Source organism: Podarcis vaucheri (assembly GCF_965113315.1).
Source record: "Podarcis vaucheri genome assembly, chromosome: 3".
NCBI classification, from domain to species: domain Eukaryota; kingdom Metazoa; phylum Chordata; class Lepidosauria; order Squamata; family Lacertidae; genus Podarcis; species Podarcis vaucheri.
The window spans coordinates 91,592,533-91,618,808 of record NC_138761.1 but is presented as its reverse complement, the minus strand read 5'-3'; the positions used below and the strand labels follow the sequence as shown (position 1 = coordinate 91,618,808).

Genomic DNA, 26,276 nt, shown 5'->3' with positions numbered 1-26,276 from the left:
GGCCTTTAGGGAGGCTACAAACTCAAACACTAAAAAAGAGGGTTCATGTCTTAAGAAGACTAAGAGAAATGGAAGAAAGGATGAGAGAGAGGGCAAGAGTGAGAAAAAGGACATGTTTTCCATGGGGTGTTATGTAAAACCCAAGATCAAACGAAAACTTTAGCTATATCACTAAGAACTGCATTCAGTTACTCATTGCACTTTTAAAGACAGTAGTTACAAGCAAGGTTCCAGAACAGTACATTTCCGGGCACAATTTAAAGTCTTGGTGCTGACCTTTAAAGACCTTAACAGCCTCAGCCCAGTATACCCGAAGTAGCGTCTCCACCCCCATTGTTCAGCCCGAAAACAGAGGTCTTCCTCCGAGGGCCTTCTGGCGGTTCCCTCACTACAAGAAGTGAAGTTACAGGGAACCAGGCAGAGGGCCTTCTTGGCAGTGGTGCCCTCCCTGTGGAATGCCCTCCCATCAGATGTCAAGGAGAAAAAGAACTACACAACTTTTAGAAGACATCTGAAGGCAGCCCTGTATCGGGAAGTTTTTAATGTTTGATGTTTTACTATGTTTTTATATGCACTGTAAGCCACCCAGAGTGGCTGGGGAAACCCAGTCAAATGGGGCAGGGTATAAATAATAAAATAATAGTTGTTATTATTATTATTATTATTATTATTATTATTATTATTATTAGCATTTTTGGCATATAATCCCTGTAGAATTTAGTAAAATAATACATCCTTAAAAAATCTAACAGTGCATGGTTAGGAAGCCTATTTTATTTTCATTCATTTTTTAATTCATTTTTTTCATTAATACTTCCCCCCACCCCATGTAATGAACAACATTTATCAAAGGAATGCATGGATAACTAAAAAGACTAATCAGCTTTGAAGAATTTGGTATATGTAAATAGCAATGATGGTTGGACAGTGTTCTCGAAGCTACCAGCATGAGTTTGACCAAACTGCGGGAGGCAGTGGAAGACAGGAGTGCCTGGCGTGCTCTGGTCCATGGGGTCACGAAGGGTCGGACACGACTAAATGACTAAACAACAACAAATAGCAATGATGGTGCAGATGAATGAGATGACCAGATTGATCAGCCATAAGCAGAAAAGTAGGCCAATAGTTTCTGTAATTATATATTGCATACTACCAGGAGCAGCACAGGATAATCACACTTTTAAAAATCTTTACATCTTTTTGGTGCAAATTGGAATGAAACAAAACAAAACACAAGTAAGGATTTTTGAGTTTCTCAAGTTTTTTTGCAAGTAACACTGAAATTAGGGACATTAAATTTTAAAACATGAAGTTACTATATCTGCTTCTAGGTCTGCGCAATCCTAAGCATATTTTCTCAGAAGTAAATCCTATTGGTTTCATTGGGATTTTATTAGAATCACACTCATGCACTGCCATTCAAATCATGTTTACTCCAAAGAAAATCTCAATGGGTCTTATTTGCAAATAAGTGTTGTGAGGAATTGAAGTATACTTCACAGAAAACCAAATAATTCTCATTGGGCGGAATTCAACTGGTACTATGCCACTCATGGAAGGACATTTGATCCCAGGGAGGTGCCTGGCCATGAAAGGGGAGGAGTGGTTTTGGCAAATCCCATATCCCTCCCTGCAGCTACCTATACCACCTTTCTCCCTGTTCTAGGGGGTTGCCCAGGAAAAGATTCTCTCGGAGAACCATGAGCTGTGGGGTGGATGAGGAAGGAATTGGCTCCTGTCCTCTTCTGTTAATGGATGCCTCTTCTGGATCAAAACCCCACTGTGAGTAGAAAGGCACCAATTGGATCCTATCACTTATACAACAATGCACTACACATCTGTCATTCCGTCTCTGCCTTCTTCTGAAATGCTTTGCTGACATAGGTGAGAGATGCACCACCTGAAAGCTCTGAGACTGGCTGTGCTGGGGGAAGCTACAATTGTTGACTTGGGAAAGAAGTCCCTTTTGCCCGAGAACAAGCATGTGAGAATACCATTGCCTTGCCTTGCTGTCAGCAACTTCGCAACATCAAACGTCTTCACTCACAACCTCATCTCCTTTGTATGCTTACTAGGAGCCAACACACTACACAATAACCTTTGGTGCTTAAAGGAAAGGAGTTTCAGAGGCAAAGGTGTATGGACATATAATTAGCACAGCTGCTGTCTGGAAAAGTGCAATGGAGTTACATTACAATGTTGGGGAAAACATTAAAAGATGCCAAGATGTGGGGCAAACAAAAAACCAAACCCCGCTCAATTTGCAAGTACTCACCTATCCTGGTGTGCATCTTTCTAACATGGCAACATGAATGAAATGAAGAGGAGGAGAAGCTGGGGCAGATGAGGCTATGGATGCAGGTGAGCATCTCAATGGAGAGAGAGAGGGAGAGAGCAAAAGCCCAGGGAAAGAAAAGCAAGGCAAAACCAGGTAGGGGGAGAAGCTGAGGCTGGCATGCTACACAGCTCATCCGCTCAGGTTATATAGCCCAATCTTTCTGGCCCCATATCCTTACACACTTAGTGAACACTAACTGTGGAAATAATGCCATTTTCTATTTGCTAGCATCATTGTTTGACATTGTCCTATTAGGAAATCATTATTTTAAACCAAGCATGAAGGAACTGAAACTTTGCCGTGCACTAATATATTCTCAACAGCTGAACAAATACAATTATTTTTGAAACTGTCAACTTGCATAAACTTCTATTCTTCCTATGCATCTTTTACCTCTTTTTTGCAATTTCTAGTTATTCTTGCTGGATGGATGGGTTATTCTTTCGCATTTTGTTTGCTTCAACAGAATGAATCCGAACTTATACCTTCTGGTGATTTTAGAAAACTTTCAAGGCCAAATTAACTTTTTTTTAAAAAAATGGTTAAGAGTTCTCTAAAATCAAAACAGAGGGTTTAGATGTTCTGGGAAAAACAGAGGTAGCAGGTCAGGTTCTGAGGTCAGAATTTTGTCTGTGTAAAGGGACTATTCCTGGTAGGTGTCTGTTGCTTAGATTATCCCTAACACTCGATGGCCATAGCACATTCAAAATTAAGCACTATTAACAGTGCAATCCTATACGAGTCAACTCAGAAGTAAGCTCCAGTGAGTTCAGGGGGGCTTTTTCCCATGAAAGTAGGCATAGGATGACAGGCTGAATGTTGATTTCAGTCAAGCACATTCTGAAATTCATTCTATTGCAATCAATTGAAAGAGCTTAATCTCAACTGGGTCATATGCCCTATAGTATATACACAATTCTAGTGTGAGGTGGCTTGTGTAGTGTTAGTAAAGCTACAGCACTTCCAGTTTCTCTTCATACCTGTGGGCATGAGTATATAATGCGTGCGTGTACATTTCTGTTATGTGGCTGAATGCCAGTCACAACCTGCACACTGAAGGAAAAGATAAACCTTGTAGAGAACATCTATTTTTTATTTCTCATATGCTCTCTACGGAGGGGAAGTGACCTTGCCTTTGTGGTAACTTTCCCCCAAACAACAAGACCCCGCCCTGGTGGTCTGCCCACCCCTTGCCCATCAGTTGGCAACCCTATAAGTGAAATCAGTTGCTGGTTAGGGACTGAGAGGTTTGTCATGAAGTTTAGGCAAGATTTGACCTACTAGAAGCTATACATGCAATACTTTTTTTTTAAAAAAAATGCATTTTAATTAAAGTAGCATATCTTGCTCTCCAAGAACAAAGCATTTGAGGCATTGCATGATTCTTCCTGTTTTCCTGTATTTGAGACAGCATATACGTAAAACAAGGTGACACCAGTAAGACAGACGACCATCACCATGAAATAGATTTGGGCCCTAATCAGCATTTTCACCACTACTTTTTAAAAACTGATCTACAAGTGTGATGAATGTCTTTGAAATTCTGATGAAAACGAATCTGCTCAGTTTCCTGGCTTCAGTCCCACAAGTCACATTTTACCTCAGAATGACATAAATCAGCTTAGTCTGGCCTCTATAAAAGCCGGAGAGGGAGAATGTACAAGTAATTTTAGGTTGTCACTGAGTGATTGGTTTTCTGACTTCACACTTTTACCAAAAATAGAACAGGCCTTACCGTAGCTGTCATAAGCATCTTCACTTGTTCCATGACCATAGTCATAATATTCAGGCAGACTGCAATAGATTGACAGCAAGTAAAGTTATTGGCACAGGAAAGCTTCAAACACAAGAAAATATAAGTTTATGTTGGCCCTTAAAAAAAATTAAAAAATAAATCTAGGCAAGCAACCACTAACTCAATATTTAAGGAGGAAAACCTGAAAGGAAAAATCAGTGAAGGAAAAAGGTAGAATGCATTGTTCATTTTAACCCCTTAACCCACCGATAAAAGTAACCCTGAATGGCAGTGGTTTTGAAGATTTGACTGTGAACGTGCAGAAGGAATTACAGCTTGCTATAAAAAATGCCTATGCAACCAGTTCTTCGATCACAGTTAACTAGAACTAAACATTTTAATGATACACCTCCCACATTTAAAACATTATGATTATTGGAATGAACCAGCAGGAATGTTTGTTTTGACTTGCAGTGGCTTCAGCTCTGTTCTTGTCAAAATGTATGTATGTGCTGTCATTGGGAACAGGCAGGTTAGATCCTCAAATGATAAGAGACAGAGGAGAAACAAAGCTCACTCAGTCAATTTCCTTGTGCTGCAGCAGTACTATCATATCCACATTTTCCTAACAAAGCATCCTTCAGGCTTTGGAAAGATCAGTAACATCATGCCAGAACAGATGTGTCAACACGGCCAATGATAATTTTAGAGGGAGGGGGAAAAGCCTCTGGTATCACATATGCAGGAAAGCAGTAAACCAGTAGACTAGTGTCATGGGCAACATGAATCTCCCAACACTGGCATCACTGCAGCTTACCTGGACATGGCCAGGGCAGGGCAGTGTTGAGGTCAGGGCTGCATGGACACACCAATGGGAACACACAGATCTGCGCAGCTCTGACCTTGCCACTGCACTGCCCCTGGCCCATTTAGGTAAGCTGCAACAAATGTAAAGTTGAGGGGCATTTTCTGCTGCCTGCTGCCAGTAGGAGAACTGCTTGGGTGGAGCTGGGACTTGCATCACAAGACAGCCCCCCCCCCAACCTGTGGTGCTCCTTTCTGCTAATGGAGGTTGGTGGAGAGGAGATTGCACACCATCTAAACCCCACTCTCAGCTATCCACACAGTGGGGTTGGGATTTCAATGTAAGAATAATTTCTCATGTCATTCTGACTCTTGGCTAATCCACCATTTTAAGACTTTCCTCTTCAAAAACAATCAAACCACTATGGCAGGCATAGGCAAACTCGGCCCTCTGGATGTTTTGAGACTACAATTCCCATCACCCCTGACCACCGGTCCTGTTAGCTAGGGATGATGGGAGTTGTAGTCTCAAAGCATCTGGAGGGCCGAGTTTGCCTATGCCTGCACTATGGGTTCTAGTAACAAACGAGTTCTCCTCCAGAATTCACTGCTGGAATCTGAGCATTTCCAGGATATGGAGGCAACTGTTCATTAATGCATGCCACTTTAAATACAGCTGAATATATGAAGCTATCTATTACTTATATTTATTAGAATAATATTCTTGTCTAATTTCTTAGACAAGAGCTTTGATAAGTGAATTGCATTTCAAGCATCTTGAGCCAGCACAGATAGTTTTCTATGACTGCTTTAAGGTGGCATCAGAAGACAAATCTCAACTAATTCATGTTTTGTACAAGTGTAGTACATCTCAGCAATTATCAAATGAAATCAGCATAAGCAAAGCTTTGCTGCTTACAAATTTTTATTTATATCCTATAATTTCGCAAGTTTCGTGTTCATGCATCCATGAAAGCCAGGTTTCCTTGGCAGTTGGGAAACAAGGCACTGTTCTCTATGATTAGCATTCATTAGCCTGAAAATAAAGTAAAGCACATTTCTGAGAGCTCAGGTTCCTAGCCTGAAAGCACATATAAGATGAACTCATTATCAGCCAGGCATATTTCCCCTAGCATACACTACATTATACTTTAGCCTTTAGCTTCAGGGCAGCCTGATCTTGTACTGCCAGCAATGGCTGTCTCCGCCTCTGTACATTAACTCCAACATCACATTGTTGGTTAGAGAGGGAAAGCCGCCTGGGGGGGGGAACTAAACACTCTTGCAAACCCCATACTTTCATTCTGATCCCAGATTGAGGGTAGCTAGAATGGGGCAACCTGTCTCTGATGCCCCCACTTAATTCCAAAACCACAAGGAAGAAAGATGCTAATGCCCACTGGTATGATGAAGGTTGCTGGAGGGATTCCTTACCTCCCCATCTGAGGCTGGAGAACATATTTAGTATGGGTGAATTTGGAGCAAAACCAAGTTTGGCAGCTGTAGGGCTATGGAGTTGGGGAAATAAATACAATTCCCCATTGGCATGCCCTGCAGCCTATAAAGCACGACTGGTCTTGGGCTAGCTGTGTAATAAAAATTGTGGTGTTGAGTAGGCCTGTGTATAAAAAGTATTGTTACAAGTTTGGGGTGTTAAACTGTGTGTCAGATCCCTCTAATCCAGCAAGTGTTAGAATTTGATCAGGGCTTCTAATTTGATCAGAGTAGGTGGGTTAGTCTCCTGGTGATTCAGGGGGATTAAGGGGTTTAGTGCAATCTGGTAAATGTGTGGGGCCTCCTCTCTCAATAGGCAAATCCAGAGTTTGGAGTAGAGTTCATTTGCTGTGATGTGACCTAGAAGTAAAGCCAGCAAGCTGGAAGGAGAGTCAGAGCGGTGTTTGAGAGCAACGTTTGATTTCTATTTGAATCCAAGGCTGTAGCAATGGGAGAAACAAAACCCTTTGGGGGCACTGATGCTGTGAACCCCTCCATCACAGGCTCAGGTTGTATATATGTGCAAATATACAATATATATTACATACAGTGGTACCCCGCAAGACGAACGCCTCGCAAGACGGAAAACCCGCTAGACGAAAGGGTTTTCCGTTTTGGAGGCGCTTCGCAAAACGAATTTCCCTATGGGCTTGCTTCGCAAGACGAAAGCCCATAGGGAAATCTCCGGGGACCTCTTTTAAATGCTAGCGGTGGGGAGCAAAGCCTTCCCCCCCCTCCAGCCTTCAGAAGAGGTCCAGGAAGGCTGGCGGGGGCTAAAAGGCTTTGCTCCCCAGCGCCAGCATTTTAAAAGCAGTCCGGGATAGCAGGGAAGCGCTTCCTGCTATCCCGGACGGCTTTTGAAGGCAGGAGAGATCCGCGAAGCCTGGGCGCGCTGCGTGCAGGCTTCGGCATGCCGGCAAGTGTCCGCCAGCAGCGGCAGCGCTGCTGCTGCTGGCGGAAAGGTCCAGGAAGCCTGGGCTGGACAGCTTTTGAAGGCAGGCGGGGGGAGCAAAGACTTTCGCCCCCGCCAGCCTTCAGAAGAGGTCCAGGACCTGTTCCGAAGTGGGGCGGGGGGGCGGGGACACCTGGCCCCGCCGCCCCACTTCGGAAAGCTGTTCCGAAGTGGGGAGGGGGGGCGGGGACACCTGGCCCCGCCGCCCCACTTCGGAAAGCTGTTCCGAAGTGGGGAGGTGGGGCGGGGACACCTGGCCCCGCCGCCCCACTTCGGAAAGCTGTTCCGAAGTGGGGAGGTGGGGCGGGGACACCTGGCCCCGCCGCCCCACTTCGGAAAGCTGTTCCGAAGTGGGGAGGGGGGGCGGGAACACCTTCTGAAGGCGGGCAGGGGGCGAAAGTCTTTGTCCCCCCTGCCTGCCTTCCCAGGGGCTTTTAAATCGCCCCGGACAGCGGAGAAGTCCTCCGCTGTCCGGAGCGATTTTAAAATGCCGCCCGCCAGCATTTTAAGATCACCCCGCACAGCGGAGAAGTCCTCCGCTGTCCCAGGGTTTTTTAAAATGCTGGGGGTGGGAAGAAAAGCCCTTGTCGTCCCCCCCAGCCTTCAGAAGAGGTCCCGGGACAGATTGTCCCTGGACCTGGCCTGAAGGTGGTTTCCCTAGGAACGCATTAATTGATTTTCAATGCATTCCTATGGGAAACCGTGCATCGCAAGACGAAAAAACCGCAAGACCAAGAGAATTGCAGAATGAATTAATTTCGTCTTGCGAGGCACCACTGTATATCCTAAAGACACCACAGTCTCCAATGTGCCGCATTTCCAAAAGTAAACACAAACCCTGGGGAAGTACCTGGAATCTCGCACCGATTGGAGGGGCATGCAACAGTGTTTTGGACTACAACTCCCATCATCCCTAGCTAACAGGACCAGTGGTCAGGGATGATGGGACTTGTAGTCCCAAAACACCCAGAGGGCCAAGTTTAGCCATGCCTGATTTAGGTTCTTTTTTTGTTTTGCAGTCCTCAAATGGGTTAGCTGCAGGGCTTTTTTTCAGAGGTAACTCACAAGAACTCAATTCTGGCACCTCTCAAGTGGGCACCATTGTCATTCTAAGAGAATGAGGGCAGTGCTCATAGTGAGTTCCAACACCTCTTTTTCTAGAAAAATAGCATTAGCTTAGTTGTTGCAGAATGAAAGGATGGGGTGGCTGTTATGATGGTGGTGGTGGTGGTGTATATATAGCACTTCATCAAAAGATCTCAGCTATACATGTTATATAAAATACATGTTATTTTATGAGTTTTTATTTATTGGTGATACAGCTATTGCTACACCTTATACATTACAATCAATCAGCTGTTCCGTGCTGTTGAAATAAATTGGGAATGTGCTTAGTATACAAAAACTGTGTAAGCAAGCAGCAGCGGGGGGAGGGGATTAGGATCTTAAAGTAGAGCTTCAATAAATCTTGTATGAACTGTCAGGGTTAAAAATGCATTTCACGTAAGACACTTCCAAAAGTCAAAGAGCAACCGTTCTTCAAGAAAGATTGGATTTATGATTAGCAAAAATGGTTGGCTTAGGAACTCTGATGTGCATTTTTACAGTGATTAGAATGTGGCTTCTAAGATGAAACTTGGGATTCTATCTTATGCTAGTTTTAAAGAATGAATTAATAAATAATAATAATTCAGGAATATTCCGTTCCTGCTGCAGGAGAGATATAAGGCTGAGCATCTCCCCTACTGCCATTATTTACTGGCTCATAATCTGAGACCTTCTTTGGAAGCAATAATTATTTGCCCTTATTATTTTGGTTGCATTCACTGCTTCACCTTTAGTAAGGGAATCTTAGAACAGGATACTCATAATGTGTTGGAATCAATATTAATTATGAAAACGAAAGCTCTCTTAGCTGCTAATAGGCCTGCCTTATCTCAGCAAAACATGAGCTTCCACTTTTTAGAAAGTCTTACATACCTACAGTATTATGGGGGATTTGTATGTAAATGTGAATAGGCTACAATGCCCTCAGGTAATCCTCTAGTGAGCACTCTTTAATTAACTTTCCATGGAAATGTTGCCTCAAGGGATTCAAATGCTTGGAGACACAAATCTCACCCAATTGAGATAAATGTATTTGGCTAACCTTCAAATTTTCAAATGGTATATCAATTACAATGATAGCTGTTTGCCCAGTTAAATATTCTTATTGAAAAAATGTTAAAATCTCGGCTAAAAAATGGAATCTCTGAGCTAGAGTTTATACCCTGCAATCTTCTAGAATGGTGTAATTTACCACAACCTAGCTAAGCTGATTTAATAAATGTAAACATTTTGTTGTTGTAGGGCTCCTTACAAGTACGTCCTCCTACCTCTACCTTGCAATCAGAGAAGTTGGCTCAATTCCTGTTGCCTGAACAAGCTGGCTTGCTTCCAGAATGAACTACATGGATACCTATTTGCGCACAAAGCCATGTTTGTTGCTCCTGCAAGGTTTGGTTTCAACCAAGAAAGTGCAATATCCATGTGCAAAGTGGCTTTCCATCACCAATGAATAACCACAGCCAACCCAAACACACCTGGGAAAGGGGGGTTTCCGGTTCACTGTGTGTGACAGGCTGTCTAGACCAGCAAAACTACTATTGGGCTAAATATTTCAGACTCGTCTTCATTATTCGCATCACTGCTCTTTCGGTCCTCCCCAGGAGGACATCTGACAAATTGGCCTCCCCAATTTCACCATTCTTGAATTTTGGGTGAAGTTTTAATGTTGTTTCGTGTTATTTTAAAATAATTGGCAGAAGCAATGGGTTTGGCTATATTTCATCCAGTCCTCTTCTTTAAACCCACTGATTCCCTCATGCACCAATATGAAAGGGAGATAGTTTCATTCAACAATAAGTGAGCTGAAATTTCTCTGAACAGTTCCCCCCTAAGAAAAACTCTTGGGAAATTTATCCTCCCCTAAATCATATTTGGTAAAATAGTCTCCACCCACCCATCCCTAAATAGCGTGGATAACTGGGAAGCATTCCAAGTCAGCCATAAAAAGCATCTATGAGGAGAGAGAACTGGGAGAAAAACAGAAAGCACATTGCCACTTCAGTTCTCCTCCCATGAGACCACATCTGCTTGAAAATTCAGGTTCTACCACTTCATACTTTATATGAATTAGCTGCAGACCTAGGTTTAAAGCAGGGGTTGTTTCGGGATTCTAGGTGGGCGGTAGGGGGTTCTATGGCACAAGCTGAATCTTCCTTCCATTGAGCACTGGTGGGCGGTAAGGAAATTCTACCATCAAGAAAGATGGTAAGAAAGGTTGACTAACCCTGGTTTAAAGAAATGGTCTTCCACCATCACGTCATTTGAGGCATAATGTCATGGAGAAGGGCTCTAACATAGCCTTCTTCAACGCATGCTACTTTAGATGTTCAGGATTTCCCCACCCTTTGGGAAAGCATTCAAAACATGTGCTAATTCACCTGCAGTGGAGATGTTACGTTCCAGGATCACGATTTCCTGGAAATCATATGGAATCGGCCTTGAGTTCCATGATGGAAGAAAGGCAGGATGTAAAATGTATATAAATAAATCCCTGCCACTGGATTATTGCTTGACAAGAGAGGCTCTGAACTCCTGCTCAAACCCGAGTCTCAGCATTTCTCATTTTAAAGTAATAATAAAGTACTGTTTGTATCTTCTACCTTGTCTGATGGACATTTTCTTTTCCCCTGTACCTGCATCATCAGGGTAACATTATCTAGAGAAACGGGGCCTCATTTTTGCTTTCAATTATTATTCAGCAGAATCCTATGCCTCTTTGCTAGGAAGCAAGGGCCATTGAGCTCCATGGGACTTACTCCAGGTACATGTGCACAGGATTGCAGTCTTAATATAGCAAGATACAGAGAGGCCTGTATGCTTGCTAAATCACAAATAAGCATACTTCAAAGCCACGTGAAATGGATAGGTGTAATAAGCCATCTGCTCAGACAAGGGCCAAAAGCCACAGAGAGAGGAGGAAGATGATGGAATGCAATGGAACGGAATTACAGAACAGGAGAAAATACTTAAGATATTCTCTTTTTGAGACTATCAGATACAAGACTGGAGATCCATAGTGGAAATAAGTATTTCAAGAACCTTAGAGGGCATAAGTGATTTATAGGAGAGAGAGAAAACTTTCTTATCTACTTCAGGGGTAGTGTATTTGATACACACTTGTGCTCATTGAATCAAATAAATGAGAGGTGGCATTTCAAAACAGTTTTGGATGATGAATGCTGTAAGTGGATTGCTGTGAAGACCCATAAAATGTCATCTTTTAGGCCTGCTAACTTGATTCATTCAATAGTCTCAGAATAAAATATGAGGGAATCTTTATTTATGAACACTGAGATATGAGCACAAAACCCAAAATGAAATACAGCTGTGTGCAAATACTGTGCATACAGCTCAAAACTGGGGAAGTATACAATAGAGAAAAATAACAGGAAGGGTGGTGTGTTACCAGACTATATAGTGATTGTTCCATCTATTGCCTATATACAGGTTTTGAAATCTTAAAATATTAGGCTTAAAACTGTCACCTCTCTGTTGCCTTTGAAACCCAGCCCAGTCTTTGGCTGAGCAGCTATAACATCATCCTGCAATTGAGTCAGGATATTGTGATGGCAGCTAGGTTTGCCATCCTGTGCACACTTATCAGAAAGCAAGTCCCTTTACCTGGGCCCACAATGTCTTATCGCTGGGGAATGAGAATGGGTCAAGAAGGAGAGATGCTTTTTGCAGAATCCATAGCTGAGATGCTGAAGGAAGAAGGGACAGAGAAGGCAAGAAGCTGAGAAGTGGAGAGATGAAGAGACGATGGGGTAGCAAATACATTTCCCCTGAGCAAAGGCAGCGAGGCTGGGGGCAGAGCTTCTGGGGTGCTGCAGCAGGTGCCACAACTACAGCATTCAAAAGGAAGGCGAGAGGCAGGGGGCGGGACTTTGACATCATGTGTGGCGCCACGATCCGCCACTACCTTGAGGGAAAAAGCATGGCAGAGAAACATGGGGATGAGGAAAGGAGAAGTCCAAGTGGAAGCTTCACATAATACCTAAGGAAGGAAGGGCCATGTGGTGTTTGTGAGAAGGAATTGGAAAAGCAAGGCACTTCTTAAGACTGGGGAACGTGAAGCCAAAGCAGCAGGGAGAGGTTATCGAGACGGTAAGCGGCAGAATGGATTTTAAATACTGATTTGATTTCAGCATCCTGAAACCAATTTTTAAAATACATTTATTGGACTAATGGTAGATTTAGGTAATACTACACTTTTGCTAGAATAGCTCATTTTGCCTCCGTTTATTTAAATGTATTCAAGGAATTGTATATCTTAAGGTTACCAGATATTTTTCAATGAATCCGGGGACACTTTTCAACTTCAATGGATTTTGTATGGGGACTGATTTGTAAATTCGGGGACTGTCTCTGGGAAATGGGGACTTTTGGTAACCTTAGTATATCTGCACAATTTAGTGTAAGAGGGGAAATGTATTGTGTGCTAGTTACAGATAATATACAACTTGGTGTTAAGGAAGTTCACTTGCAAATGTTGCTGTGAAAGTGTAAATGACAACGTGCTTCTTTTTGATTGCTCAGGAGATGTCATACTAACAAATTAAATCTCTCTTAGTCTTCTGTGCCATTTGCCTAATAAGCTTGGCTTCCAGTTTAAGAATTGGTATAACAATAAGGACTGCAACATCTCCAGAAAGAAAATTATATGAAAATTAAAGCTGACATTTTAAAATGTTATAAAGTCTTCAGTAATGTTTAGCTGATTTATGAAGTCAGTTCAGCCATTACTACTAATAGTCATAGCGTATTCTTATGGTAGGCTTTTTACGTGTGAAAATTCCAGCCATTCCAAATGCCCCAAATAATGCAAATGAATCTGATATTCACTGCTGCTGAATGGATTCCCAAGGACCCTCTGCGAGGAGAAAAATACAGCTATGTTGTCTGCTTAAAGAACAAAGGTGTTTAGGAACAAACACTTTCATTAACTAGATTGTAAGGGTTGCATTCAATGTAGAGGCAAAGCTGATCGTCCCATCAGCCAAAGGATTTCTCTTTGCAGAACAGAACAATTTCCTTTCGTCCTCCCCCTAAATATGTTTTGAGGGTTCAACAAACCTTCCAGAGCAGATTGAGGGATGGTACGTGGTGTTCATGGGGGTGACATCCCCTTTACGTGCGCTTATCTTTGCGTTAGCAGGAAAAATTTGTTGAATACCACCCAGGATCCTGATCACAAAGGGGCTTACACTAAACTGGAAGCTGAGCTTATTGGACCAAGAGGGATTTAACTTTATTAGCATGACTTCTCTAGAGCGATCTAAAAGACAAAGGCTGCATTCAGACAGCATTTCACTCCATTTTCCATACATTTCCTTAAACTGATAATTTCCCATGTTTTACGTAATCTTTCACATGATGTAAAAGTCACTTCTGGAAATGTAGCAGACTCTAGTGGAAGTTTAGTGCTCATTTCCATGTTAATTGCTTCCATTTGCAACCCTGTTAACTTGGAAAACTGCAGGAGTTTTGCACTGTAATTTCCCTGAAGGTTTCATGCCGTTGCTGCTCACTTGATGAAATTTGGGGCGGTCTCCTGGCATTTGGGGGGGGGGAGTGTGCATATCACAGGGAGAACAGAAGCACATATGTTCATAGAGAGTGGTGGTGTTGGCATGTCCAGTGACACCCACTGGGGTGAATAAAAGTTAGTGTGACATGGTGGGATAGCAATTAAAAAAACCACACAGTGTCACAATACAACAGGAACTGCAGTGTAAAAGGGATGTCAGAAACCAGGAACATAAGTGCTAGCATTAAAAGAATGATAATTAATGTCATAATGCCCACATCTAAATGAACCCAAAGATGCATGTTGCCATTAATATTGTCACAGAAACAAGATGACATTGCTTCGAATACTTTCACAGCAGCAGGAACTTTCTCAGTACCAAGTTGTAGATTATCTGTAACTATACACAATACAGTCTGATTCCTCCCCCGGCACAAAACTCTGTAAATATAAGATGCCTTGCATATGTTTGAATAAAGAGGCAAAGTCAAACATTCTTGCTAAAGAATGTACCATCTCATTCTACAATTAGTCTATTTTTTAAAACACACACACACTTTTTTTTAAAAAAAAGGAGCACAAAAATCATGTTTACCCATAGAAGAAATAATGTAGCAAGGTTAATATAAAAATATTTTGGGTTATGTCTAATGAAATGGTACTATTCATGCTGGGATTTCTGCTTGCACAATAGAATTCCCCTCTCCTCTCTTCTTCCACATACGTGTTGCAGGGAGTTGGGGGAAACCCAGAACATATTTGGTGGGAGGGTTTAAGGAAGGAAGGAGAGGGAGTGAAATTTCCATTGTACAGGAAGAAGACCTTGCATGAACGGAACACTCTTGTTGAATACAACCCTGTACCTTGGGGTTTTTTTTATCTATTGCTGTGCTAATGATTGTTTTAATTGCTTTGTATTTCACTTGGTTTATATTTTAATTGTACTTTTGTAAGCCACCCTGGAATCTTGTTCTAATGAGGGGTATTAAATGACTATTTCAAACAAACAAATCCTGCCATGCTGTTATCATATCAGGAAAAATTGCACCTGCCAAAATTCTCCTTTCTGTACGACTACAAAAGCCCATGTTTCATTCTAAATCTGGGAATCCTAGTTAATTCTAGAAGCAATTTTGTTGTGGATTGAAATGAAAGTTATTTTGGACTTCAGTTGAACAAAGCAGTGAGTGAAAGATTCCTGTTGTCTCAGTAAAGGCTTTAAACCTCTTAAGAAATGAAGACATGCAGCATAACAATCTAGTAGATGGCAGGGAAATAATAACAGGATAGAAGTAGAATAACTAGGGAGAAAATCCCTTCAACTCAATAACTGATTGTAAATTCAATCTCAATGGATGGCTGCTGTCTTGAGTCTTCCAATAAAACTGAATTATTAAATCAACATGATTCAGTTTTGCTGAGAATATTACTGCAAGCATTATACAGCAAGCTATTACATAGTTTTTAATATGTGATTTTGAGAACTACTGGAGAGAGAGCATTCCATATGAGCAGGAACCTGAGGCAAGAAGTTAATGGAATAAACAGGTAGCAATATGCCATTGATATTGGGGGACCAGCCACACAATCATTCAAGGGAATGATTGTGCAGACAGCTTGCCAGGCTTGAAATCCCTATTCCTATTTCAACATACAATCTTGGGTTCCTTTGTTTCTTCCAGTGCAATCATTATGTTGTGAACTGCCCTGTGATCTTCAGATAAAGGGTGGTGGTATTATTATTATTATTATTATTATTATTAATTATTACTTGGCTTTGGCCTGCCTGCCTTCCTTCAGCTCCTCACCACCTTCTCTTTTATTGTGCCATAAAATCAGCAGCAGTGATTTCAAGGAGTTTTGTGCTCTGATGAGTAGGCAGTCACTGTGGCAAAATATGCTGAACAGCTGGTGTCAGGATTCAGCTCCTGCAGCTGCTTCCGCAATTATCACTTCAGCCACTCTAGCATCTGATCTGCGCTAGGGTTTCAGAGCACGTGATGGGAGTTGCAGTTGTGGGCTAGACCCCAAAGCTTCTCTGCTTTAAGACCTTTTGGAACACAGTGTGTGGAGCAGCATTTACCATGTTTTGGGACTGCTGACTCCTGTAGTCAGCTATGCCTCACCGCCTCACCTCGGTTTGCCTTGTAAGCAAGCTATGTCCTGGTTTCTTTGTTATTTCTTAACTTTGCAGTTGATTCTCAGCTAGCTTTAGGGCAGAGTTTTCCAAAACCAACATGATGACTCAAAACACATGGAGGGCTAACTTTTTAGATCTTACACAACAGAGGTGGTTTCACAGTTCAAAGAGAAAAAGAGGCATAGCTGACAAAATGACCTGTGACCCTATTATTCTTGTGCACACTTTACATCTTCTGCCTTTATTTCCATAAAAGAGGGGAATGCAATACACAAAAGCAATTATTCAACCCATCCTTTTCAGGAGCCTTCTCATATGCCTTACCTAGAAAGCCTTTGGCTTTTGGATTCATCCTTGAGTGGTGAACTCACAGGTTCAGCCTCTCTACCTCCTTCAACTCTGACTTGACTCATCAACTCATGACTTTTGCTTGCCTTGCTTTGTTCCACACCCAGAGTCCTGGTTCAGAGTTTTTATTCCATGTGCCACCTTGAGCCTTTGTCTTAGAACTGATTCTCATTTTATTATTGATCCTGATCTTATTTGTGATCTTTGAATGTTTTCCTGTACTAGAAATTGAGCCCTGGGCATGATGCTGTGTATCTGCCATGGTTTAGGTCCATAGTTTGGAACACATATTGATTAGACACAGTATCTTTTAAACTATGTACTTCATGTTAAATCATTATTGCTCTTAGTTTTTCCTTGAGGCTAGACTGGTGCCATCCAGTCTAGAGAAGAAATATTAGATGGGATGGGATTGTGAGTCGGGGGCACAGGGAAGGAGGGGAACACTTGAGAAAGAGAACTTCCCTCCACTTTCGTTTTGGGGAGGATTCTGCTGTTCAATCTCCACCTTCATTACACTACTCACTGGGTAACAGTTGGTATACCTGGTAAATTTAACATTCCTTGAGGATCTTTTATGGTGTTTTTAGACACCATACATTGAGATTTGGTTTTAGATGTAGCTCCTGGCAGAGTTAGGGATTAGAACAGATATTAAAGGAAATCTATAAGTAGCTTATCCATAAATTAGTTTGTTGGTGCTTACCTCTGTGTTTGTGTGGTATAGCTATTATCATAGGCCTCATAAATTGGTTCGTCGTATTCACCCCCATATCCATCATCATATCCCTATAATAAAACACAAATTTGTAATTTAGAAGGTCAGTAAGTTATAAATAGTATTAGCCTGAAACAGAATTTTTAGAATATTATATACCTAACAGGCAGCACATTACACACACACACACACGCAAGAAACCTGAAAGAGTGTGTGTGGTATATATGCATGAATATATATATATTAATGAATAATTTCAGACCTGTTTTTATTTATCACCATAATGAAGTTTGTATTGTAAGAAAAAGGTGCTAATGAAACTCATTGTTTTTTCTGGAATTCAATATACAAATGCTTTTCTAAATATCTGCTAGTGAATAATAGCCACAGAAATGAACAAATGATTGCAAGGCTATATTGATCTCATTACCCCATTAAGAAGGTCATTATGGAGCATAAAACATACCATTCAGTTCTTTTTCAGAAAATGTGGTTTAACTTTAAGGAGAAAGCCACAGATAATAATTATAAATAACCGTTGTAATGAATGCCTTTTAACTTCCTTGAGCATTCATTCATTCATTCATCCATCCATCCATCCCTGCTTCGATCTCCTCTGCCACAGCAACTAGCAGTGTGCATGGAAACACAGTGAAGGCATGATAAAATGACCCTTTCAAAGCAGCTATTCACCAGCCAGGTGAGATCAGATAAAGGAGCTGCTTTAGCAGCAAATTACTGAACACGATTTGTACTTTCAGGGTTCAGCTCTGCCTAGACCTAGGGTTTCCCTCGAAGAGGAGTAAGGGGAGCAGGACCCTCCAGCAGATCTCTGCACAGGAGCAGCTGGTGGGGAGAAGTGGTGGCATGCACCTGGCCTCCCAGCAGCAGCTGTATTGCTACCACTTAACAGAAGGGAGAGGCAATGGGGAAGTTGGTGCTGTGTGGCTACGTCAGCGGGAGCAAGTGGGTTGGCTCCACCAGTGCACCTACACAGCACTGACCTGCCTGCCATCTCACCCCTCTCAGTAAGTGGTAGCAGCAGCACAACTGGGAGATGAGCTGTGAACTGCTGCCCCTCTCTACTGGGCATTCCTGGCTCCAGCCTCCTCATCCCAGAACTGGCAGCTTCTATCTGAGTTGCTTGTCTCTTGAGCTTCCTGTCACCAGGGTCACAGCAGCAGAGGGCATGGCAAGACAGATGGGAGTTTCAAGGTTGCCAGCAAAGTGCCAAGCTAGCTGCATGTGCGGCTACCCAGGAGGGGAGAAAAGCCCGAATCAACAGCCTGGCTGATAGCCCAGAATAGGTGAACCTTCAGCTCCTATATAAGCTCTCAGTCTGAGCTGCTTCAACAACTTCCTTAGAGTTCCAAGTTTCACACTCCAGTGCAAAAATGGGGAAAATACCTAGATTTCAATGAAATGAGTACCAGATTTCAGAAGAGAATTCTGGTTGGGGGGGTGAGCTATCTATTTGGATTGGTTCCAGAATCATCCCAGAAAAAATATATAGAAAATCATAAAAATGTCCTGAGCTAGTCTGAGGGGTTTGCCTTGGGCCATTTGGGATTGTTCACATGTGGAAATGAGACTTGGAGAAAAAAACACAGAAGAGATACTTCGTGAACCGCCCATTAGATAGAATGCAATTAAACACAGAGAGACTTTAATTTTTAACCATTGACTTTTTGAGTACTATTGTACAAGGATGAAATGTGTGGCATTTGAGAATACAAGATCATTTAGTGATATTTTGCAGAAAGCACTGGAAGCACATTAAAAAGGTTAGGAAAATTAAACGCTTATTTCAAACAGCTCTGGAATGGTAAAATAACTTTCTATTAACTTTCCTATTGCAAGTGTCTATTTCTGCAAGTTGCTATGCTTTCATATGAGAATCACAGATGAGGTGCAGAAACAAGTTCAATGTGGGAAAGCACTGAGAGTTCATGACAAAAAAAAGCTTCTTGAAATTGTATAAAGGTAAAGGTACCCCTGCCCGAACGGGCCAGTCTTGACAGACTCTGGGGTTTGTGCGCCCATCTCACATCTATTGGCCGGGGGCCAGCGCTGTCCGGAGACACTTCCGGGTCACGTGGCCAGCGTGACAACGCTGCTCTGGCGAGCCAGAGCCGCACACGGAACGCCGTTTACCTTCCCGCTGGTAAGCGGTACCTATTTATCTACTTGCCCCCGGGGGTGCTTTCGAACTGCTAGGTTGGCAGGCGCTGGGACCGAGCAGCGGGAGCGCACCCCACCGCGGGGATTCGAACCGCCGACCTTTCGATCGGCAAGCCCTAGGCGCTGAGGCTTTTACCCACAGCGCCACCCGCGTCCCCCTGAAATTGTATACTATTACTATATTACTACTACTAACTTTGCACTTCTATGCTAACAGATGCCAGCACTGGAAAATATAGCAACTGGCAAATGGGCATCACACAAAAGTGGGTTTCTTTCCCAGACTCTGCATTCCACTCTACTTGCCTTCCTATTTTAACATTAAGAAATTCTAAAACAAATTTCAGAATTTAGATATACTGCATATTTTTTGACCCTGAAAGCACTTCTTGAGAAACTGGTTTCACTCCAAAAAATGAAACCTCATTGCAGATTGATTCTGCATTACTCCATAGTGTGTCAGTTTGAAAGCAGATTAAAGCAGATGTTGTCGGCAGTGGTACACCACGATTGCAAGCACAATTTCCTCCTTCGTTCACCTGGGGAGGGAGGAGGAGGCAAGGGCAGCCTAACCGAGGGGAGGGTTATCAAATGTGTATCAAGTCACCACACACACCCGTGTGAATGTCAGGATCTAGATTTAATCTAAATTGAAAGCAGCATGTTTTATGAGCATATATGATTCCAGATTGAGAGGGCAAGGGGGAAAGTGCTATGAACGGGTTAGTATGCAGCCAAGATTTTGCACAATGTCTGATCAATACATGCCACTGCTCATACATATCAATAATATGAATTGGGAGGGAAAAGAAAGATGTGAACAAACGGAAAGAACTAAAACCTACAGCAAACTGTGTGTGCACAGCCAGTAGAACAAAATGCAGAAGTAAAAAACAGAATGGCAAACTATTAGCCCGCAGTGTTACTCTGTGATTGAGAGCAAGTCATTCAGAAGCCCCAAATCCAAGGAGAAATCAAATGGGGACAGGGGGACGGGGATCACCTTTTCTAAAAGCAGGTATATAATGCATAATTTTGTGGTTCAGCTTATGCTGGGATGGCAAGAAAAACAACATAACCTTCACACCATCCTAAAGGATATATACTCTTGCACAAAGCCACCTTCATTTGAGTGCCCACTGTAATGAAGTTGCATGAAGCTTTATTCACGTGATGTACAAAGGCTATAGATACATGTAGCTGTAGCTGTATCAGTAGATGGGTTTGGACATCTATAGCATCAGGGCCATGAGACTTAAACCTCCCACATTCCATTTTCATTTATGTTTCAGTCTTTCTAAACTGTACCATCTCAATATGCTATTTTCCAACCTTTACTGTTTGCAATAAATATGCCTTGATTTCCACTCAAGCCCCATGTAAATGAAAGGTGATTGCATATGAACAGTGTTTATTATGCTTGAGACTTTTTAGTGTGTTTTCCTAACTAATGAGAGTCTACAGATTTCAAAGTGAAGCTCTGCTGCGGTCATGCATCATTTATGTGATTCCCCCCAGCCCATTTTTAACTGACTAATAATCTCTCTGGCTAAACCTGTAGCTTTGAATCCTGGCAGAACTTGTCCCATTTATTCAGTGATGGTATTATTTTCCTTTGGGAATTGTGCATGAACTCTAGTGACTATGCAGAGTAAATCAAGAATGCTTACTCCCTTCAGGCCAACCTGAACTTTGCAAGTTACTATCAATAAATTGTGGAGCAAGTAATAAGAAATAAAGATTATGAACCTGTAAGGTTGATATTTTAATACTTCCTCACTACAGCAGGCAACTAAAAATGAGAGGTTGTGGCTAGAAGCTGCTGTCCAGTCAGAATCAAGCCAGAATCCCATATCTGTATGTCTTACTGCATTTGTAATATTGACCAGTGCAGATGTAACACTGCCTCTCCTTTTCAGTTTAAGAGCTGACATTGGCTGTGTAAACACCAGGGTTCCCCCCGCAGCCAGAACTCACCAGAAGTCAGTTCCAGCACCTCTCAGATGGGCATCATTGCCATTATAAGAAGAAGAAGAAGAGTTTGGATTTGATATCCCGCCTTTCACTCCCCTTCAGGAGTCTCAAAGTGGCTAACATTCTCCTTTCCCTTCCTCCCCCACAACAAACACTCTGTGAGGTGAGTGGGGCTGAGAGACTTCAAAGAAGTGTGACTGGCCCAAGGTCACCCAGCAGCTGCAGGTGGAGGAGCGGGGAAGCGAACCCGGTTCCCCAGATTATGAGACTACCGCTCTTAACCACTACACCACACTGGCTCTCAGTGTGAGAACAAGGGAGGCATTCACAGTGAGTTCTGGCACCATATTTTCTATAAAAATAGCACCGTGGTACCTCGGGTTAAGTACTTAATTCGTTCCAGAGGATCGTTCTTAACCTGAAACTGTTCTTAACCTGAAGCACCACTTTAGTTAATGGGGCCTCCCGTTGTCACTGTGCCGCCGGAGCACAATTTCTGTTCTCATCCTGAAGCAAAGTTCTTAACCTGAAGCACTATTTCTGGGTTAGCGGACTCTGTAACCTGAAGCGTATGTAACCTGAAGCATATGTAACCCAAGGTACCACTGTATAACTTCAAAGCACATTTGAAGCACATCCTTTTCCTCAAAGGATTCTGAGAACTGTAGTTTACAGAGTTACAATTCCCAGCAACCCTTAACTACAGTGCCCAGAATTCTTTGCGGGGGGGGGGAGAGAATGTGATTCATATATGCTTTAAAGCACTGGTTTCCAACCAGTGTGCCATGGCAACCTGGGGTGCCTTGAATGATGGTCAGGGGTGCTACGGGCAACACTGGCCTCTGTCCCTCCCTCCCTCCCTCCCTCTCGTGCCTCTGCCTCCCAAAGGCTTGCACAGCTGTTTATTGCAGCAGCCCTGGCTATAATGGTGCCTCAGTCTGTCAGGCACCTCTCTTTGGGGCAGGGGGAGGAGCTCAGAGACCTGGGGCAGTGGCTGTCCAGAGGACTCTCAAGGAGAGGAAGCTGAGGGAACACTCCACAAGGGAGGGTGTTTGAAAAAGGGTGAGAGGCTGCTAGCTCTGCAGGCAGGGGGTAACATAACTGGGCTCCTGAGCCCTACGGGGTGCCGCAGAAAGAATGCAGCTGGTTAAGGGAGCTGTGGGGTCAAAAAGCTTGAAAACCTCTGCTTTAAAGGACTAGCATGCACACCACTGCACTTGCGAACCCACTGCTCTGTGATTAAGAGTTTCATGCTCTGTTTGCCAATGCTACTGTGTTGTTATTGTCTGGAAGGGCTGTGGGGCGGGGGGAGGAACCCCACAACATATTTGGCATGAAAAGTTATAGGATTCCAGCTGGAAGTTAGAGGATATGCACTAATTGGAAAGGAAGCAATGTGCAACTGTCCCAAAACTTTTGCTGGTGCAAATAGTATTGAAAGTGGGGTATTGAAAGTATTGAAAGCATACGGCTTCTCCAACGGCATCATGAGTGCAAATAATCATGAATAAGCTATAAAGAGGACTCCTGCAGGGGAAACCACAATGTCCCCACCCCATCTTCTGTGTGATGCCAATGAACCAGTAGCCACAAGGAGGCTGCTTGACATCGCTTTCGATAGAGGCTGCTGCACACAGTAGAGTGTTTATGGCAAAACAGCAGCTCACCACAAAACCTGTCAACTCGAACTGCAGTTAATTTGTCAATGTAACATGTTCTGTGATTGCTCCAGCACAGTAAGGGCCAATTCCAAAGTAACACAGATTTATATTTTGAAAGCTATTACATGAGAAACTACCCATGGAGCTGTACAGGAGCGTAATTCCTCTGAATGGAATCATTAGCAGAAGCTTTGATTTCTGTCTGTTGTTGCAGAAAAGTTGAATGAATAAGAATTTCCCATTTAATCGCTTAGAAATCAGATCACTGGTTTTGTTGAATTGGAATGTAATTGCTGAGTAACAAATGTGACTTTCTATATGGAAAAAAATAATAAAATATTATTACAAAAAAAATATCAAATCCCTTAATATAAAGGTGGTTAACCTGTGGTGTTCCAGCTGTTGATGGAATGCAATTCTCTGCTGCAGCCTGTGTAGTCAATGGTTAAGAATGATGGGGCTATAGTCCAACAACATCTAGAGGGCCATATAGGTTAGCCATCCCTGCCCTAATGCAAAACTAAGCTTTTCCCCAATAATTTCCTATTTAGTGTTTTATTGTTCTTTGATGAATACCATCTCTTCTTAGTTTTATTACTGCAGGTTTTTTTTGTTCTTTTTAAAGCTGTTCTCCATTCTGTCACACAGCTTTAGATCTTTAGCATCTCTCCAATATAATTCTCCATGAGGAATTCAGTTTGCTTTTTGGTGCAACGTCTTTGTACGTACGGAATGCTCCATTTACTCACTGGTGTGTCACCAACTCTGTTGTGTATATAAGAGGGTTCCTACTTCTCAGGCATCTTTGTATACCAGGTGTAGCCAATATGGTGACCTCCAGATGGTGCAGGACTACAACTCCTGCCATTCTTGACCACTGGCCAGGCTGGCTGGGGCTGACATGCCATGGATGGGTTGGGCACAGAAGAATGGTGGGAGGAACCAACTCTACCACCAAAGAAGAAGGCTCAGAGCCTGGGGCACATTGGTGGGACAATGATGGTCAGAGGGAGAAGACTGGGAGAAGGTATCAGATGCTGGAGAGGCAACAGGGCTAAGTGAGTTGGGAGAATTGGTGGCAGAGAGAAGTCCAGAAGCAGAACTGAAGCAGGTGAATGGGTGGAGGAAGACCAAAAGGCAGAGATGAGTCAGGCTGGTGAAGAGTCACAGGTGTCTCCCCCTCATGCTGTTACAAGCTTCCTCTCAACCTACTTTCACAGAACAAGATGAGAGCTGAAATGGGCAAAACAGTGGAAGGCTGCACACATGCGCAGTCTTTGACTGCCTGGAAAAAGCCCTGGAGAAGAAGGGACTTGGATGGTTGTGGGGAGACAGGAACTTTCAGTCTTGGCAACTGATTCATGGGGTAAGACCTACTGGGGATGTGTTCATTAGGCATGGCACTCAGCCAAATCTGTGAAGCTCCTGTTTTTGCTAATAAAGAGTTAACTTCAACTTTGAACTACTGCCCGCTCCCTCTTTGACATGACATGAGTTGTAGTCCAGCAACAACTGGAGGGCCCCATGTTGGCTATCCCTGTTTTACACGATGTGTCCAACTCAGCCAAAGCTAAGCACATTTTAGGAGGGCTGCACTGAATATTCAGTGAATGTTATATTTGCTTTGAAATTAGCTTATTCAGTGCATCTGAAGTAATTACTGAAAAAATATCTCAATGAATATTTCCATTCTTTTAGTGTTGTCTGGCAGGTTTTTGTTCTATCCAGCTACTGTTGTTTCTCAGATCTTGTTCTCAGAAGATCTGCTGCTGCTTGCTTATCACACCTTTCTCCTTCTTTGCATAGGCATCCATGACATCATTATGTCAGCCACAACAATGTGACATCAAAATCACATGGTACTACTGTAACCAATCCATTCAATAAGAACAAATGAAGCTAAGAAGTGGGTCCTGTTCAATACACGTGTAGAACATTTCTTTAAAAACTGCAGGTGCCATTCATGAAAATGGATACAAAACAAGGATACAAGTAATTCTGGCTAAGCCCTAAGTCAAGCAAGTTAAGCATGTGCTTAACACTCTTCCCTTAACTCACTGGAACATAAAAAAGGGTTTGATTGCATTATGTTAAATATTTTCCCAGTATTTACCCAGCTGCTTATCAGGATCCTCAGATATTGTACATTTAAGAATGCAGACCTGTTGTGCATTTAATCACTTGAAAAGTAATTCCCGTTTTTGACAGATGATCCCCAACCTCCCAGTCTTGTGAACCATAGTATTCAGCCTTACTGGCATTATCTTAGCTCTCTTCATATATGGGGATTTCATTCTGAGATAGTGTCGTTCCATCTCTAATATTTCTAAGCCTTTTAGCAACCTTTTCCACGTACACCCTGCAAGTGCCCTTTTATAGAGTGGCTGCCCTTTTAAAAGTCAGATATTCCTTCTTTTCCTGTCCTATTCTGCTACTAAGATTTAAAATTCCAGCTCCTTTATGATCAGTATTTCTTAGCATCTCAGCACTTTTCCTTGAAGTTAATTTCACTAAAATTAAGGATTGCCTCTCCTTTTATGGATCCCAGAATTAAATGTCCCAGAAAGCCACCATGATATCTAGACATTTCTTCTCTGTTCCATAATCTGTTACGTACTTCACAAAACCATTCTAAGACAAATGCAGGCAACCCACTATTACTTTGTGTATTTGCCATCAGACAGACGTTGGTCAGGCAGCTCGCAATATATCTTTCACCTTAGTCAAAAAGATCTTAATAAAGCTGTGTTCGATAGAACATATTTGTGACAATAATAGGATAGTTCTGGGACTGTGCTGTGAATTTTATAAACTATATCTGCTACATATTTACATGTGATGTCAACATACCAATGAAAGTATACCAAACCTCTTATATCTATGTGTCTAGGATTTCTTGTAAATGGGAACTTATTGGATCTGACCCACCAGCCAAAACAGGTTCCTCATGCCTGGTCTACAAGGAGAGGAAAAGTCCCCAGCAGGTCCTATGTACATAGAGGCTGAAGCCAGATTTCTCAGCTACAGGCAACAGAGCTCGGAAAGCTTGGAGTCTTCAAGGAGTGCCCCTGAGATAATCTGTGAGTTACGATGATAGCAACTGGGTAATAGAATTGGTTGAACAAGCACTGATGACTACAACATAGTTTGCTACTCAATCTGCAAAATATTTCTTTTATATTGAAAATAAGTTTTCAGTAAATATATTTAGTTCAACGTTAAAATAAATATCCTTGTCTGACTTCTCTCATACCTATACAGTGGTACCTCAGATTACATACGCTTCAGGTTACA

At 42.5% G+C, this 26,276-nt stretch overlaps 1 protein-coding gene and 1 long non-coding RNA gene across 12 annotated transcripts in view; one reads left to right on the top strand and one right to left on the bottom strand.

The window, feature by feature from the left end:
- LOC309529951 overlaps positions 1 to 11,027 on the top strand; it is a 158,206-nt gene extending 147,179 nt beyond the window's left edge. Inside the window, exon 7 of the long non-coding RNA XR_014218545.1 lies at positions 9,673 to 11,027. This is a non-coding gene — a long non-coding RNA (uncharacterized lncRNA). The remainder of the gene's footprint in view (positions 1 to 9,672) is intronic.
- KHDRBS2 (KH RNA binding domain containing, signal transduction associated 2) overlaps positions 1 to 26,276 on the bottom strand; it is a 431,403-nt gene that overhangs the window by 28,300 nt on the left and 376,827 nt on the right. For all 11 annotated transcript variants that reach the window (XM_082218359.1, XM_082218362.1, XM_082218361.1 and 8 more), the window contains 2 exons: positions 17,155 to 17,237; positions 4,074 to 4,132 (listed from right to left, as the gene is read on the bottom strand). In XM_082218359.1, the coding sequence (XP_082074485.1) occupies positions 4,074 to 4,132; positions 17,155 to 17,237 (142 nt within the window). The remainder of the gene's footprint in view (positions 1 to 4,073; positions 4,133 to 17,154; positions 17,238 to 26,276) is intronic.